The sequence below is a fragment of the Syngnathoides biaculeatus genome, chromosome 11 (assembly GCF_019802595.1).
Source record: "Syngnathoides biaculeatus isolate LvHL_M chromosome 11, ASM1980259v1, whole genome shotgun sequence".
Lineage (NCBI taxonomy): Eukaryota > Metazoa > Chordata > Actinopteri > Syngnathiformes > Syngnathidae > Syngnathoides > Syngnathoides biaculeatus.
Genome location: NC_084650.1, coordinates 11,073,822 through 11,088,339, shown reverse-complemented (window position 1 = coordinate 11,088,339; position 14,518 = coordinate 11,073,822). Strand labels below are relative to the sequence as shown.

General features: G+C 46.4%; 1 protein-coding gene across 1 annotated transcript in view; it reads right to left on the bottom strand.

Annotated features, from left to right (window-relative positions):
• The window catches only part of fat4 (FAT atypical cadherin 4), a 113,732-nt gene that overhangs the window by 38,123 nt on the left and 61,091 nt on the right, over positions 1-14,518 (bottom strand). Inside the window, exons 3-6 of the mRNA XM_061834546.1 lie at positions 10,855-11,116; positions 9,739-10,089; positions 5,776-6,698; positions 4,349-4,523 (exon numbers count right to left, since the gene is read on the bottom strand). Coding sequence (XP_061690530.1) covers positions 4,349-4,523; positions 5,776-6,698; positions 9,739-10,089; positions 10,855-11,116 — 1,711 coding nt within the window. The remainder of the gene's footprint in view (positions 1-4,348; positions 4,524-5,775; positions 6,699-9,738; positions 10,090-10,854; positions 11,117-14,518) is intronic.

Genomic DNA, 14,518 nt, shown 5'->3' with positions numbered 1-14,518 from the left:
TGGTGAGGGCACGTCACTGTGCCCTGAGGACGTTCTCACCACCACACACAGACTGACAAAAATTCTCTCAAGGAGCTGAGGAACACCATTATTTAACGCCTTTTTATGGCTTTCACCTCCAGCGTGTAGTTTATGTGTACAGTAATGTAATTTTTGTCGCAGTAGGATTCAGGTATATCATTCATTTTCCACTCTTATTGCATTTTGTCCTCAACGCATGCCAGATCTTGGCAATAAAGTGTAGTCGTTTACTTAGGAATGCGGCAAACAGCTTTTCCCTTAAACTTTCAAAGTCATTCTCGTCGCGGGCCACGTTGTAGTTGTGATTTTTTTCCCTCGGAGAGCCGTTCCGACCGTGGAAGCACGAATGTAAATGTAAATCACCGAATCGTATGATTAAATCTACAAATCCTTTCAACGTCTCGCTGTTATTAAAAGTGAAGAAGCTTTGGCAATTTTGGTGCAGATTTTAGCAAGAAAAACGAAGGAGGCGCCCTCATCATTTTCTTCAGTGGCGGCCCCCCGGGGGTCTCGAGTTTCATGCCCATCCCTTAAACACAGAAGGCCAAATATTGTGCCTGTCAACTCTCTGCGCAAGACGTTCTAAATGTGATAGTCACAAATCTTTCACTTCAAAAGGGCCGTGGACACAAAACAGTTTGAGGACCGCTGAGTCAGCGCCATGTTTCACTTGCTCAATGATGACATTTGGTCATTTTACGCAGAGATCCTGCAAAATTGCCACTGGTAGGTAACAGTTAAACTGCAGCAAAGGTGCGTGATTTCACAAAACGGGACGCTGGGCCGATTGTGGCATCCCACAATCCGACAATTCATGCATGGGAAAAGTGGACGTCGGATGTTAAAGGGAAATTCGCGCGGATGCGACGTGTTACGTGCCATTCCAAACGCTCGATTTCATGGGACACCATTTATGCCCTGCGCCGATTTCTCGTATTTATCCTCATCTGATGAAGAAATAGCAGTGTCGGTCGATCGGGAAGACGGAGGAATACGTCCATACGGATTTGAACCTGCGGCTGTAAATAAAGTTGAATATTCGGATGGTTCTTCAGATGGGAATGACGCGGAGTCTGATGAGCGAGCTCACCGAGCCCCGGCGCCGATCAACCGATACTGCTATTTCTTCATCAGATGAGGATAAATCTGAGAAATCAGCGCAGGGCATAAAGGTGGCCCATGTAATCGAGCGTTTGGAGTGGCACGTAACAGGTCACATCCGCGCACGCGGGTCATGTGACTCGCCAAAATGGCGGCGCCTCCGAAAATGCGTAATTGTCGATAAAAATATTCTCAAAACACCATTACATGAGAGAGGATTAACATTACATTGTCAAGATGCAGTACATATAACATGATCCGTTGGATACATTGTTGATCCAAACCACTGGAATTTCCCTTTAAACATCGCTTTACCCATAATTCCAGTAGAATGAAAAATGCTAATATTGCACCGGCCTTGTGTGGTTGGAATTTCAAAATCTGATCGGTCAAAGAAACATTCACATTGCAAATATATTTGAAGTTACACTCTGAAGGCCCTCAACAGATTAGATTGAAATGGCAAAAAAAAAAAAAAGGTGTTTAAATCAGAAGATGGAATCGTACTGCCATGATGTACGCGGGGAAAAAAAGCAGAAACATATTTCAGGAGCGAGTACAGCAAATGTCCGTCTAATCGGTGTCACAGCGCCGATATCTTGTCTGACAGCCTCATTTGTCTGTCCGCCGCGTGTCTCCGGGCGAAAATCTGGCACCGCGGAGGGGAAGATAACGACGGCTTTTGAAATGTCAACTGCGGTCACGATTGAGCCGCGGTAGACGCTGCAGACGCGTCTTCCACCTTTTCAGCCCGTCGCGCCAAAATCGCGCCTGGGAGAATTTTCCCTCCGTCGTCTCCGGGCCCCAGGCCTCAAAAATGTGAGAAAACACTGGCGGATAATTTAGACTGGGCTCTTGATTATGGGTTTTTTTGATATTTTGATATTCTAACCCAGATCCTTTCTCTCTCTCGCTCTCTCTCTCTCTTTCTCCGCCTCTCACCAACATTGTACTGAAAAAGTCTTGTCAAAATATTTTGGAAGCACCGTCGAGGGCTCTAAATAAGGACTCCATGTGAACAGTACAAAAAAGCCATCCAGCGCTAAATTAGTATGTTCTGTCGTCGGGCAGCTCTGTCCATGTGGCACAAACTTCTAAACGTGCTTTTCTAGAAAGTGAATGCGTAAATATAACGTGAAGAAACCGTCGGGGCACAGCTTTCCACCTAAGTCTGTGTAACATGAGGAAAAATCAATTGAAAAAAAAAAAAAAAAAAGTCAAGAAACAATATTCATTCATAAATCGCAGTGTACCGGGCGGCAGCCTTTGCACCGCTGCCTCGTGAGAATGTAGCTCGGTCCGCGACTTACTATATCGGTTTTCATGCTCCGCAACAGCCACAAAAAGCCAAAGAAAAAGCGAGACCCACATGCAGAATCAATCCGTTGATGCTCGTTTGACTGAGTTTGGTCTCACTGATTATCCGATGTATCGCAAAGTTATACAATCCGATATTTGATCATGATAGTCATCATCAAGAGTTGTTTTCTTTTTTTTCGTTGTGGATATTTGTTTTTTCATACAAAACATACTCCAAAAGAAGGAACGGAATTTGTTACATACGTGAAGAAAGTCCACTGCGACTCCCAGCGTCAATTCAACGTAGACGGCGCTCTATTTTTCCGCAAAGTGACGCGTGAGTTTGGCTCATTGACATAATACGGATCCCGTTTTGGCCCACGACTTGAAAGCTAGCTTGGCGGAAGGGGTGCTCGTAGCTTTGACTGCTGCATACACAGAAGCGATCTCACGTCGAAACCGGAAAGGAAAGCTAGAGCTTCGCAGAACTGGCACGTACGAGTCATTGAGTTCGAAATATTTGGGTCTGCTGCATGCGCCACATTCGCAGATCCGCTACACTCATTGGCAAAGTTCAACGCTCTTACTTGGTGAGGAGTGAATTAAACAAAAACAGATTTTCGTGTCTACGGACCGGCTCGCACTTCTATTTGAGGGCAAGTAGCCGCTCGCTGAGTTGCAGCACACTGGCTCCGCCCCTGCTCATCATGGCCACGAAAAACACCTTCGAAAATGTTGTAAAATATGGAAGAAAATGCAAAAAGTGGGGGGGGGGAAATGAATAATGTCTCCTTTAAAGATAACAGTGCTGCTTTATTGCTTTTAGGTCTTATTAATAAAAGTTGTTATTCTTATATGGCTGGTTTTAACATTAAAATGTAAATTGAAAACATCACTTGAACTGTTTGTAAGGGTTTTACGATGGCAACGGTCGTGCCCCCGACAGGTTTTTTCCATTTCCCCCCACGAGCGATATCTTCTATTTATGAGCTGTCACCAATTTGAGGCATCGCGCAGAGGGAAGGAATGTGATAAAAACGGGCTTCCCAAACAGAAAGACGTGATTAAAAACAGCCATTTCCAAGAGCAAAAATAAAAGTTGCATCTTTTGTTCTTTCAAAATTGATGGTGTCGCGGCGAGGTCGTCGGAATTTAGACCCCAGCAGCTGTCCGTCAACAACCTGACCAAAGACTTTGTTCGGAAGCCAAACTCTGAGGACTCCCCTCCGCTCCTTCGTTCATCCGTCCGGAGACTATTCAGTGCAAATCTCTGCAGCAGTTGAGACAATCCTCACCGACGCCTCTGCATAGTCCAAAATACAGCGTGTGTCCAGGAATGATACAGAACCGCCCATAGATCATCACAACTATGCCGGAGTGGCTGGGGGTGAGGGGGTAAACATATACTTAGTCTGGGCACCATGTGATTTGGCTGCAACAAGGCAACGCATGTACTCATTTAACTGCACATTAACCGGCCTCCGAGCAATAACAAGTTAAGCTTTTATCTGAATAAAACGAGCCCCACCGCCGTATCCAAATAAACCCGAGATGCTGTTCGGTCAAGGCCGCTCAATGGACTTCAAGGGACCAGGTCGTAAAAGACACCCGCTGGTTTGCAAGCTAAAAACGCTCCAGTGTTTTGCTTATCGGGCCACGCAAAACAAGCGCTGCGCACACCATGAAATCAAAATATTTGTTGACTGCACGCAAGTTTATTATATGTATTATATTTCCCAATTTGGGATTTCTTCAGTGAGCTGGAAAAATGTGACAGAATTCCAACAGGAACCATTTTGGGACAGCGCTAACCAGATAAACACAATTTCATGTAAAACAATAAAATAAAGAGGTAAAAACTGCATAAATGAGCAATCTATTCTTGAAGCCAGCCCTCGTAGCTAAGAACCTCAAAATTCTGCCTTACCCGAGTCGGCGGCTGTGATCAGCAGGACATATTTCCCTTGAGCCTCGCGGTCCAGAGTCTGAGTCAGACTCAGTTGACCGCTGGACGACAAGCTGAATGCGCCTCCATCGTTGCCGCCGCCGAGCATGTAGCTGAGATGACCGTTGGCGCCTTGGTCATCGTCCCTGGCGACAACCTGGAACAAATTGAGAAGGCTGTGACTTCCATATGTGTATGCCTTCTTGTGCCAGAACAGTTTGATATCGAGTCCCCCCCAACCCCCCAGCACCCCAGTCTTCCTAGGGCGTCGGGACTGGGCCGGGATTCTATTCCCTCTATGGTTATGTATAATTGTGGTGGATATTGAGCTCGCCTTGGACAGCACTATGTCTGAGGGCATAATAACAACGGGAGAGCTACAGCGGCGTAAAACAAATATATGGCATTGGAGGCCTCGGGTGTTGTCAAAGTTCTCCACCGTAAAAGCAGCGTAAGAACGTGCTAGTGAGTTGTCCAGCCGTCCAGCTATTTTCAATACCGCTAGTCCTCTTTAGCATTGCGTCTCACCAGTAATGGAAAAAAGGGTATCCCAGAGAGACATCAGGTAAAGTCCTGACAACCATTCACACCAACAAATTTGAGTCTTATGTGAACCCAACGTGCATGTTTTTGTCACGTGTGGCTACCCAGAGAAAATCCACACAAGCAAAGAGAGAAGCTACAAACAAACCCAGGGACTCTTGACTATGAGGCAGACACGCTAACCTAACCTAAGCTACTGTGCTTATCGGGAAGTTGCGATGATCTGCGGTCATCGCATTGATGTGATAGTTGTGGGCAACAACGTAGCGCCAGAGGGTCAATTTCATCACAGTGGCGCTGCGAATGTAATTTTGGAGAGCAGGAAGTTCATTACTTATTCAATTTGTCCGAGTGGATTTTCTATGGGAATCAGCAAAAACAGGGGGGGGAAAAAAAAAAAAAAAAACATACTTTCTGATTCCCAACTGAGTGGAGACTCTGGAAATTAGTCCTTCTCCTCCATTTTTTTACACGGCTCATTTAACTCACCATGGTGGTCACGAACGTAATGACTTCTGTGGTGCGTTTAAGACGAGCCGCATATTTTGGTGAAATCCTGCGGAACCCAAATTGTGCAGGACAAATTGTAGTCTTCCATCATTAAATCATCAGTTCACTCGTGTTTTTCTCATGACATGTGGTCAGAAGAAACACCATCATTTCAGTGGTAGTGACACCGCTTACATGCGTAGCCTTATTGAGTTTGTTGCAAGAAATCAGTTGAGGGCGTTATCTCGTTTGAGGTCTCAGGACTGTCATTCAGAAATACAACAATCTGCTCACTCAGACAACTTGTCTGTGAATGTTACTGATGTGCTAACAGCTTAAATAAGTCAACCACTGGACAAAAGAACCAAGTAAGTTACCTGAAGTATGTTTCTTGGTAAAGCCTCGAGGTTCTCCTGAACGTTGACCGTGTAAGGAGAGAGCTCAAACACAGGCAAGCAGTCATTTATGTCCAGCAACACGATGTTGACCGTCGCACGGTCAACCCTGGGACTGCTTCCACGGTCGGACGCTTGGACAACCAGCGAGTACGACGACTGGACTTCGCGGTCCAGCTGCTTGGCCACAGAGACCATTCCTGTGACCGAATCCATTCTGAAGTCTCCATTGGGATTTCCCCCGGAGATAGAGAAGCGGATTTGCCCGTTGGTGCCTTCATCTGCGTCAGTGGCAAACACTTGGATGATGTCGGTCCCAGTCAATGTGTTCTCCTCGATCTCAATGTCGTAAATATTTTGGGAGAAGCTCGGCGTGTTGTCATTGACGTCCAGAACCAACATGGTCACATCCATGGTGGAGGAAAGCGGCGGCTCGCCTTTATCAGTGGCGACAACTGTCAGGGTGTAGTTGGCCAGCTCCTCTCGGTCCAATTCTCCAATCAACCGGACCTCCCCGTCAATGGTATCAATTCTGAACTTGTTACTGAACGGTCCCTTGAGAGAATATTCGACGTAACTGTTGGGCCCGCTGTCAGCATCCGCAGCCTGGGCGGTGAAGACCGCCGTATCCACCGGTGTGTTCTCCTGGATGTACGTCATCATTTGCGAGATGAACGTCGGTGGGCAGTCGTTGACGTCCAGCAGGATGACGGACACCTGCGCAGTGCTGGTGAAACGGGTCGTCGGAAATGGAGCCAGGTCGTTAACCGTGATCACCAGGTTGTAGAAGGACTGCGTCTCCCTGTCCAAGGCCTTCCTGGTTTTCAGGACACCCTCTTTCGTTATGACAAAGTGGTCCTGCGGATCGCCCGATGCAATTTTGTATATGAGCTCTGCATTGGGACCTGAAAGACACGTCACGGAGAGAGCAATTAGAAGATTGGACGGTACAAAACAATAATAGCAATGTATAATATATTGCATATTAAGTAATTCAAAATATCAGTCACTGTTAACTAATGTTCAAGTATGCACACTCTTACTTACTGGCCTTAGAAGGGATTCTGGGATGATAGTGTGGATAAACTACAGATTTTTCAGATAAAATTAACTTTTTGAGTTGTTTTTTTTTTTTAGAGATGGCACATCTGTAGAGGAGCGCAAAAAGATTTTGGTACAAGTGCATGCCTCACTGCGTGTGTTTGCCGATCTGGAAGACCAATGTGATATGAGGGGGTGTCGTTTGACGTGCGCCAAGGACAGTGATAATTTGGTGCCAGAAACCTGGTCTGCCATGTCCACGGACAGTCTTGGAACCAAGAATCCAGGTCCAAGACGACGTTGGTTAATTGTTTAGGGGCACAGGTAGACAGGTTCTGAGCTCATGTGGTGGATGTTAGATGTAATCCATTCCAAAATATGTGAACGGCGAGAATCAAATTGTAGAAATCAATTCAATGAACACAATGCGATGATTGTCATTGTTATTATCTTCGCCCTTGACTCGGCAACATGGCCGGGCCAAGATCCGGCACTTTCTAATGATGACCCGACTACATGTGATCATTGGTGATGGTCACAATTGGTGATTAGGCGGCGCCTTCACAGGTGAAAATATAGACGACGACTGCGGGCTAGTCACAGCCGCTCACTAGTGGCTACCCCCGAGCGCTGCCTCGGTCGTCGTGGAAATCCTCCGGTTGTCAGTGTTGGTCCAGCAGTGGAGAGAAGGGAAGGCAGGGGACGGGGCCGCCCACCTCAAAACGGGCTGAATTCAACCATAACAAAACAATTGCCTGAAAAACTGGAATACCCCATGTTCCAGAAATGTTATGAAGACACCTTGGAACTGTTTTAATGAGACGGAAAGTTAAAGCTAATAAACAGCCCCCATAATGTACATGCAAACATTCTTGGGTCATTTTAGGTAAATTGTGTTGACGTGGCAACTTCCAAATCTGACACAGAGAGCATATTATGATTTAAAAAAAAAAAAAAAGCTTGCAAAGTTTTGAGGGGAAGTCAGTGTCTGCGTCGTGAAAAAATAGCGAAGACCAGGAAACCACTGATTGTTTGCAGTTTCCAGACGTGACACGAGACTGTTTTTGACAAGCTGTTTTTTCCTGTTTGCAAACTTTTTTGATAACGGTTAAAAAAAAATGACTACTCTTAGGGCAGTGCTTTGTCATTCGATTGTTAATGAGCCAAGCCAGTTCAAGCTACATAATGGTCCATTGTAAAAGATTTGCTTCCAAATAATACTCGGCTTGGGTGGACATGTAACATATGGTCAAAAATTTTAATGAAATTGACCGTTGGAGAGAATTTACAACCACTCCCCACCCCCTACACACACACAAAAAGTCAGAATCAACAAAAATCAACCTGCAAGTCGTGCTAACGTACGACCTTGAATTAATAAAGGATCTCGATAACAAATACATTGTTCCCGATTGTGGAAGATTGAACATTTTTCCCGGCGTCCATTGTTTCAGATGACATGCTCAGATATGCTAAACTTGCTCAAATGCATTATCTGGAATCCGTTTCCACAAATTGTGTACGCTGCACAAGCGCTGGAACCCGCCGCTCCCGTCCTCGCAAATCTCGGTTCCACGGCAGGCCAAAGACAAACACGTCAAAGCGCTTCTGAATGCAGTTTTCACAACACAAATATTAGTTGTGCGGATTGATTTGGCGAGCCACAGCTTGGTGTGTTTGTTTTCATAACATTTCCATTTCTTTCTCCCAAAAATTTTCCAAGTGCTTCCTCTTTTTCATGGGATTTAAGGCAATCGTGCCGTTGGAATTACACGGGCACCCTTGGAAAAAGAATTTCCCGGTAATGGGTCCAAAGAGCCAAAAAGTTTGAGAACCCCTGATCGAAACTCAACTTGAGAGAGCTCGGAGGGATGGAAATGAACTGAATTGGAGCGCGGAAAGCATGCGCACCTTCCCACACTCGGGCAGAGCGCATTTACAGTCCACAAGTAATGGCTTATTAAAGGCACGAGTGCCACTTCCATCCCAGTTCAGGCCGTCCCCAGACAAAGTGGGGGCGGGTCAAAGGGCAGGGCTTAGGAAGTGCGAACAATGGCGGTGTTTTATTTGGACAGTGGGAACGGGCGGCCGTACATTTTACGAGATTGCGGCGAGGAGGCCGGCGGGAGGACTGGACGCCGTATTCCCTGGGAATTTAGGTCACAACCGGTGCATTCAAAGGCTCGCGCGTAGCGGTAATTACAGCGGGCTTGGCGAAAGCCACCACCTGATCTCACTCTTAATCACATGGTTGAGCGCGTTTTTATTTCAGAAGTTATTCCATGCGTGACGTGAGGTTGGACTCCCATGATATATGATGCACGCATGACAAGGAATATGAGGTTGTGTACGGCCAGAGGATGACCGTAGCGGCGACGGTTGATGGCTATTAATTCAGCGAGACAAAGTTTCCAAGATGAGCTTAGTTGTTGATCGCATTTGGACGCATTAATATTTCTCATATCAGTCATACTTTCAATTTCCCCTTGGAACATTTATTAAGAATACCACGTCTGCCATTACCAAAGACTGGCTGGATGTCCTGCGGTGTTTGTTTGGGCACCGAGTAGGCTCTTTTTTTTTTTTTTTTTTTTTAAAATACCGTACCGCAAGCATCGAGATTCCTGGATCTCGTCATCCCTCCCTGAGACGCACGATCTAAACTGCGGGTCAACTTCAAATAGGCCAGGGGAAGCTATTTGGCCCATACCAAAATACTAATCAGACATTCCAATGCAAGCGGTATGGCTGGTAAGCACTTCCGCCTGATGATAGCTGGGATTGGCTCCGGTACTCCCGCGATCCTTGTGAGGATACGTTTCTCAAAAAATGGATGTTCAAGGAAGGAGCTCTTATGTCTTGGATGTGTACTGTTTGTGTGTTAATTTTCGTCCTCGTACATACCATCATCTGCATCACTGGCACTGACAGTAACGATGCTGGATCCCGGCGGCAGGCTTTCCAAAACCGACGCGCTGTACGCGCTGGTGTTGAACATCGGCGCATTGTCGTTCACGTCCAGGACGTTGAAATACACCCGGACTGTGCTGGCCTGCCCGCCGCCGTCCAACGCTTTGGCCGTCAGGATGTAGTACTGCTGGTTCTCGTAGTCCAGCGACCGTGTCACGTTGAAAACGCCGGTGACCGGGTTAAGCAGGAACGTCTCGACGTCGTCGTCGTCCTCCAGCGAGTACGTGACCTCGCCGTTCACCCCTGAGTCAGAGTCGCTGGCCAGGATCGCCGCCACAATGGAGCCTGCGAGGCGGTCGGTGACACAAAAAGCTTTTCGCTGTCAATGCAATTAAATGAGGACTCAGCGGGAGGTTATCTATGAATATTGATGACTCATTCGTGGCTCCCAAAAATTTGGACAGTTTTTCAAATAAAACACCCCGACAGCCTGCCAGATGCTCACGTGATTAATAAATACATTGTACCATGTATAATGGTACAAAACTAGGCTGGCCGTCGAATACCGATGGAAAACTACTTTCACAAACTACATATCCGTTTTCCGTCTTCAGAGGTTAGCTGGAGATCTGGAGGCGGACTTTGGCGAAAGTGGTCGAGTACATCGTGCACTGGTCGGCAGTGAATGGCAGAGCATATCCAGTACAGAGAAACGGCCGTCCACTATGAGGAGTCTTTAATGAACCTAGCGTGCATGTTTGGGGGATGTGGGAGGAAGCTCAAGTACCAGACAAAAACCCGCACAAGCATGTGAGATCATAAAAACTCCAGTAGCAGAGATTCTAACCACTGACCTCAAAACTACTCGGGAGATGTGCTAAACGCTAGTCCTCTGTGCTGCCATGGCTTTCACTTGTTTTCTACCGTAGAATAACTAGGGAGTTAAGTATCTTGCTCAAGGTACTTGGTCACAGTTGGTCGATGACCACACTACTATTCATCTATTGATGATGTGGGATAAGGTGCAAGTGTGGGTTCAGTATCAGGATCAAAATTTGGTCCAGAGACACTCACTAGACCCAAGTACGAGACTCTCGAAAAAGTCCTTACCCGGTGACGTATCTTCAGGGATGTCGAACGAATATGTGGGGCGCGAGAACTTGGGAGTGTGGTCGTTGACGTCCTCGACGGTGATGTTGAGCCTCATGTCGGACGACTGTTGACCGTCGTCAGCCCGCACCAGCAGGGAGTAACTGGATCGGCGTTCCCGGTCCAGTTTTTTGGTGGCGATCAGGTCGCCGGACTCGGGGTCAATTCGGAAACTGTCGTCTGCACCGCTGATTATGGTGTATGTCACCAGCGCGTTTGGGCCCTTGAAGTAGGGAGGGATAAAAAGTGATCAGTTTGCAGTTATTGTCGATTTTCCATTTTTTAAAAATCGAGTTCAGAGTCTTCAGGAGTACCCCTACTCGATTGATCGATTGATTGACTGACTGATCGATTTGATTTGTTGATTGATTGGTGATGAAAGTGTCTCAATCCTGTGGAAAATCTGATTACTTTGGTGCTTACGTTAACTTGGGGCAGGCAGTTCTAGATGTAAGTGTGACCGTTGACTGACTTGAGTATCCAGTAAAGTCACGGCTAGACAAGACTATGATAGACATTTGAGTGAACTCCTTGTATTCCGTGTTGTATTGCAATGTTCAAAACCGAACAAAACCCTTCCATGTTTGAAGGTTGGCTGAGTTCCCCTTATAAAGCAGCTAATAGCTTCTCTGCTACAAGCAGCACAGCACGTGACAGCCACTATTGCAGTCACGGCACGGGGCTTAGGAACCGGAGAGGAGGCCCTGAATGCGATACGAAGCGTGAAAGGGCGCGATGACAGAGGCCTGACGTTCAGGTTCGCGCCGACGACAATAGGAGATCGGACGTCTATTTCGCCTTGACTGTTTTTTTTTTGGGGTTTTTTTTTTTTTTTTTTACGCGTTAAATAAAAAAGCAACATCAAAAAAAGCGTCTGTCATTCAGCGGATGAGGAGAAGGCTCTGGTTACACTGCTTAAAAGCCAAGCGAGAAGTCTCTTTCACTAGTGTCTGGGGAGGTTTGCGGGGTGCTTTTTGATTCTGCCAGGACAATGGGAGGGCTTATGTGGAGATAAGTATATTAACATATTTACGAGTTGCTGCCTGATGACAATTATATTCACACAAGGACGTGGCCTCTGGGTGTTTTGTAACTGCGCTGTTTTATTGGCATGTGTACTAGTTGCTGTCGATGTAGGAGAGCAAGACTAAGGGGCAGGAAGTGCTTTCGAAACTTTAGCACATGTTCATTTGGCTACAATAAGGAGAACAACTCTGACCGACTGAGGGCGGCGCGAAAACAAAGCGCTCCAAGTGAGTGGAGACTTCATCTTAATAAACTGAAAAAGTCAAACTAGGTTGGCGAGTTAAAACACGCCAGCCAGTCTTGAAAGTTACTGCAGTTGGTCACGATTCTTATCTTGACTTTTTATTGAAGGCTTGACCTTGTCTCATTGCATTACCAGAGACTCCTTCTGAGGTGGAGGCGCAGTAAAACCAAAAAAGTAAGAAGGCAGCCGGCGTGAGGCCGTACCCATCTCAAACCCCCGCTGTCATCAATCGGTGACTCTCGCTCTGGCAATCCCATCAGCCACCTGGGCTGCGGTCCGGAAACCGAAGCTCATTGGCTTGCCAATTAATTTTCACGGCAGGCGGGCCCGGGACGTTTTGCGAAAACGACCGGGGGGGAGGAAAAAAACTTCTTCTCAGTAATCTTTTTAGCAAAGTATGTGATTAAGATCTTACACACTAACAGCGAGCGCTCTTATTCTTGACCTTGACTCAAGTCTACTTTACAGCCCTCGATAGACACATCATTTGGGCTTAACCAATTAAACAGCAGCCTTCCAGGAGGCGCAGAAGGAAACACATTTAGCAGACCGAAGGCTTCGGGAAACGTTCGGCAACCGAGACGTTTGAAAAACTACGTGCTGACACCCGTCACCTGTTTCTATTTGACGCAGTGGCTATCCAGGAAAGAAGAGGTCTTGAATCGCTTTCCGGGCCTATCCGCAATTCGGCCAAGATGGCAGCGATGCTGACGCGTCAGAGAGGGCAGAGGGGACGATGCGTTCAGGAACCGACCGCCTCAGCCAATTAAAGCTCGCTGTATAAATATTTCTTCGTCTCTATAGCAATCATTCCAACCATAAATATTATGATCCCCCAACACCTTATCATTTCAGACTCATCGTACAACATTAACCTTGAAAATGCATGATTGTGATTTATCTTCAATGCACCTGGCTTCCACCTGGTACGTGTGCATGTGGCAGGCTTCGTAGCTTCCGCTAACAACCCAGGCTGAACCTACTTCATCGTACAAAGATGTTTGAGATGAATCGATTCAACATGTTTCCTTGGCACAAATACAACGTTCCCACGAGCCTGGTGTTTGGTTCGAGTCTGACAGAAAGAGTTTTAAAAAGAAATGAAAGGGCAATTCCAGAAAAGTCCTCGCAACGTTACGCTGATTTTAACTTTGTGTATTATTATAATTTTTTTTTTTTTCACCACTGGTAGACCGGCTGTCGTTCCTAAACTGGACTCGATCAAACGAAGCAATGATGCGAGTGAACGTACCGAATGGGTTCAATTGACGAACGAACTTTTTCCTTTCTCACTTCCGTTAATCTCTGCTGCCAGCTTGCGGTGTGGAAGAAAATGCAAAACTGTATCGAATAAAGAAGGGAACGGAAAGACGTTAACTGGTTTTGTCAAGTGGAACGAAGTCTCGCACACAACATTTGGACTTTCGGTGCACATTTCTTCGTCGGAACTTTTTAATTTCCTGAACCGAAGCGCCCTCCTGCTCATCTGCTGTGACCAACTCCTGGCATTTGCGGAGTAGTTGTGGCACTCGTCCTCGGGCAGGCGCTCAAGAGAACCCTTGAAAAGGATCAATGGACAAACCAGCTGCCGGTTTTTTAATGCCTTCGCGTCAAGCTCAAAGAAGGCTTCATAAGCTCCCCAGTAGGTGATGTTGATTTCTACGCTCTCCCGGAGCACCTGCTGTTGTAATTTGTCCTCATTAAAAATGCACATGTGAAATTTTTCCACGGGAGTTAAGAAATCAAATCAAAAGTGTCGGCCGAATGAGGCGACAAAGGTTTTCACAAGAGATTTAACCTGTAATGCTCCGAGGTCTTAAAACGCTGATTGAAATTCAACCTTTTCGGGGTGAATACAAGCCCGGCCAGACAGAATTTGACGACACGGTTATGATGTCTGCGTGCAGCTCGTCAGCTGGTCAACAGCTTGGCGGCAAAGAGGAATCTTCCGATCTGGTCCCGGTGTCGGTGCGACTCCGGTTTCCTGTGCGAGGATGTGGGCAAGGAACTTGGCTGGCGTACACAGCAACTTTTACTTCTTAGCAACCTTTTTTTTTTTTTTTTTACAAAACATCTCTAGTATACAGTGTGCACGCTTTCTTTTTCTATTCAGCGCTCGGTAAATGTGTTTTTTTTTTTTTTTTTTTAAACTAATGACAAAAATAGTTTGTGGGCCACAGCTCAGACTGCCATCTCCTTAAATCCACATGAGGGAAAAAGTGAGCATAATTCCAATTCCATATGCCTTTCGAGATGAAAGGCCAAATGATGTCCCTAAAATCCAGCGTCGTCCCACCCCCCAGCCTCGAACACGCCGCAGGCTCTGAAATTTACAGTGGTATATCGTCTCGAAAA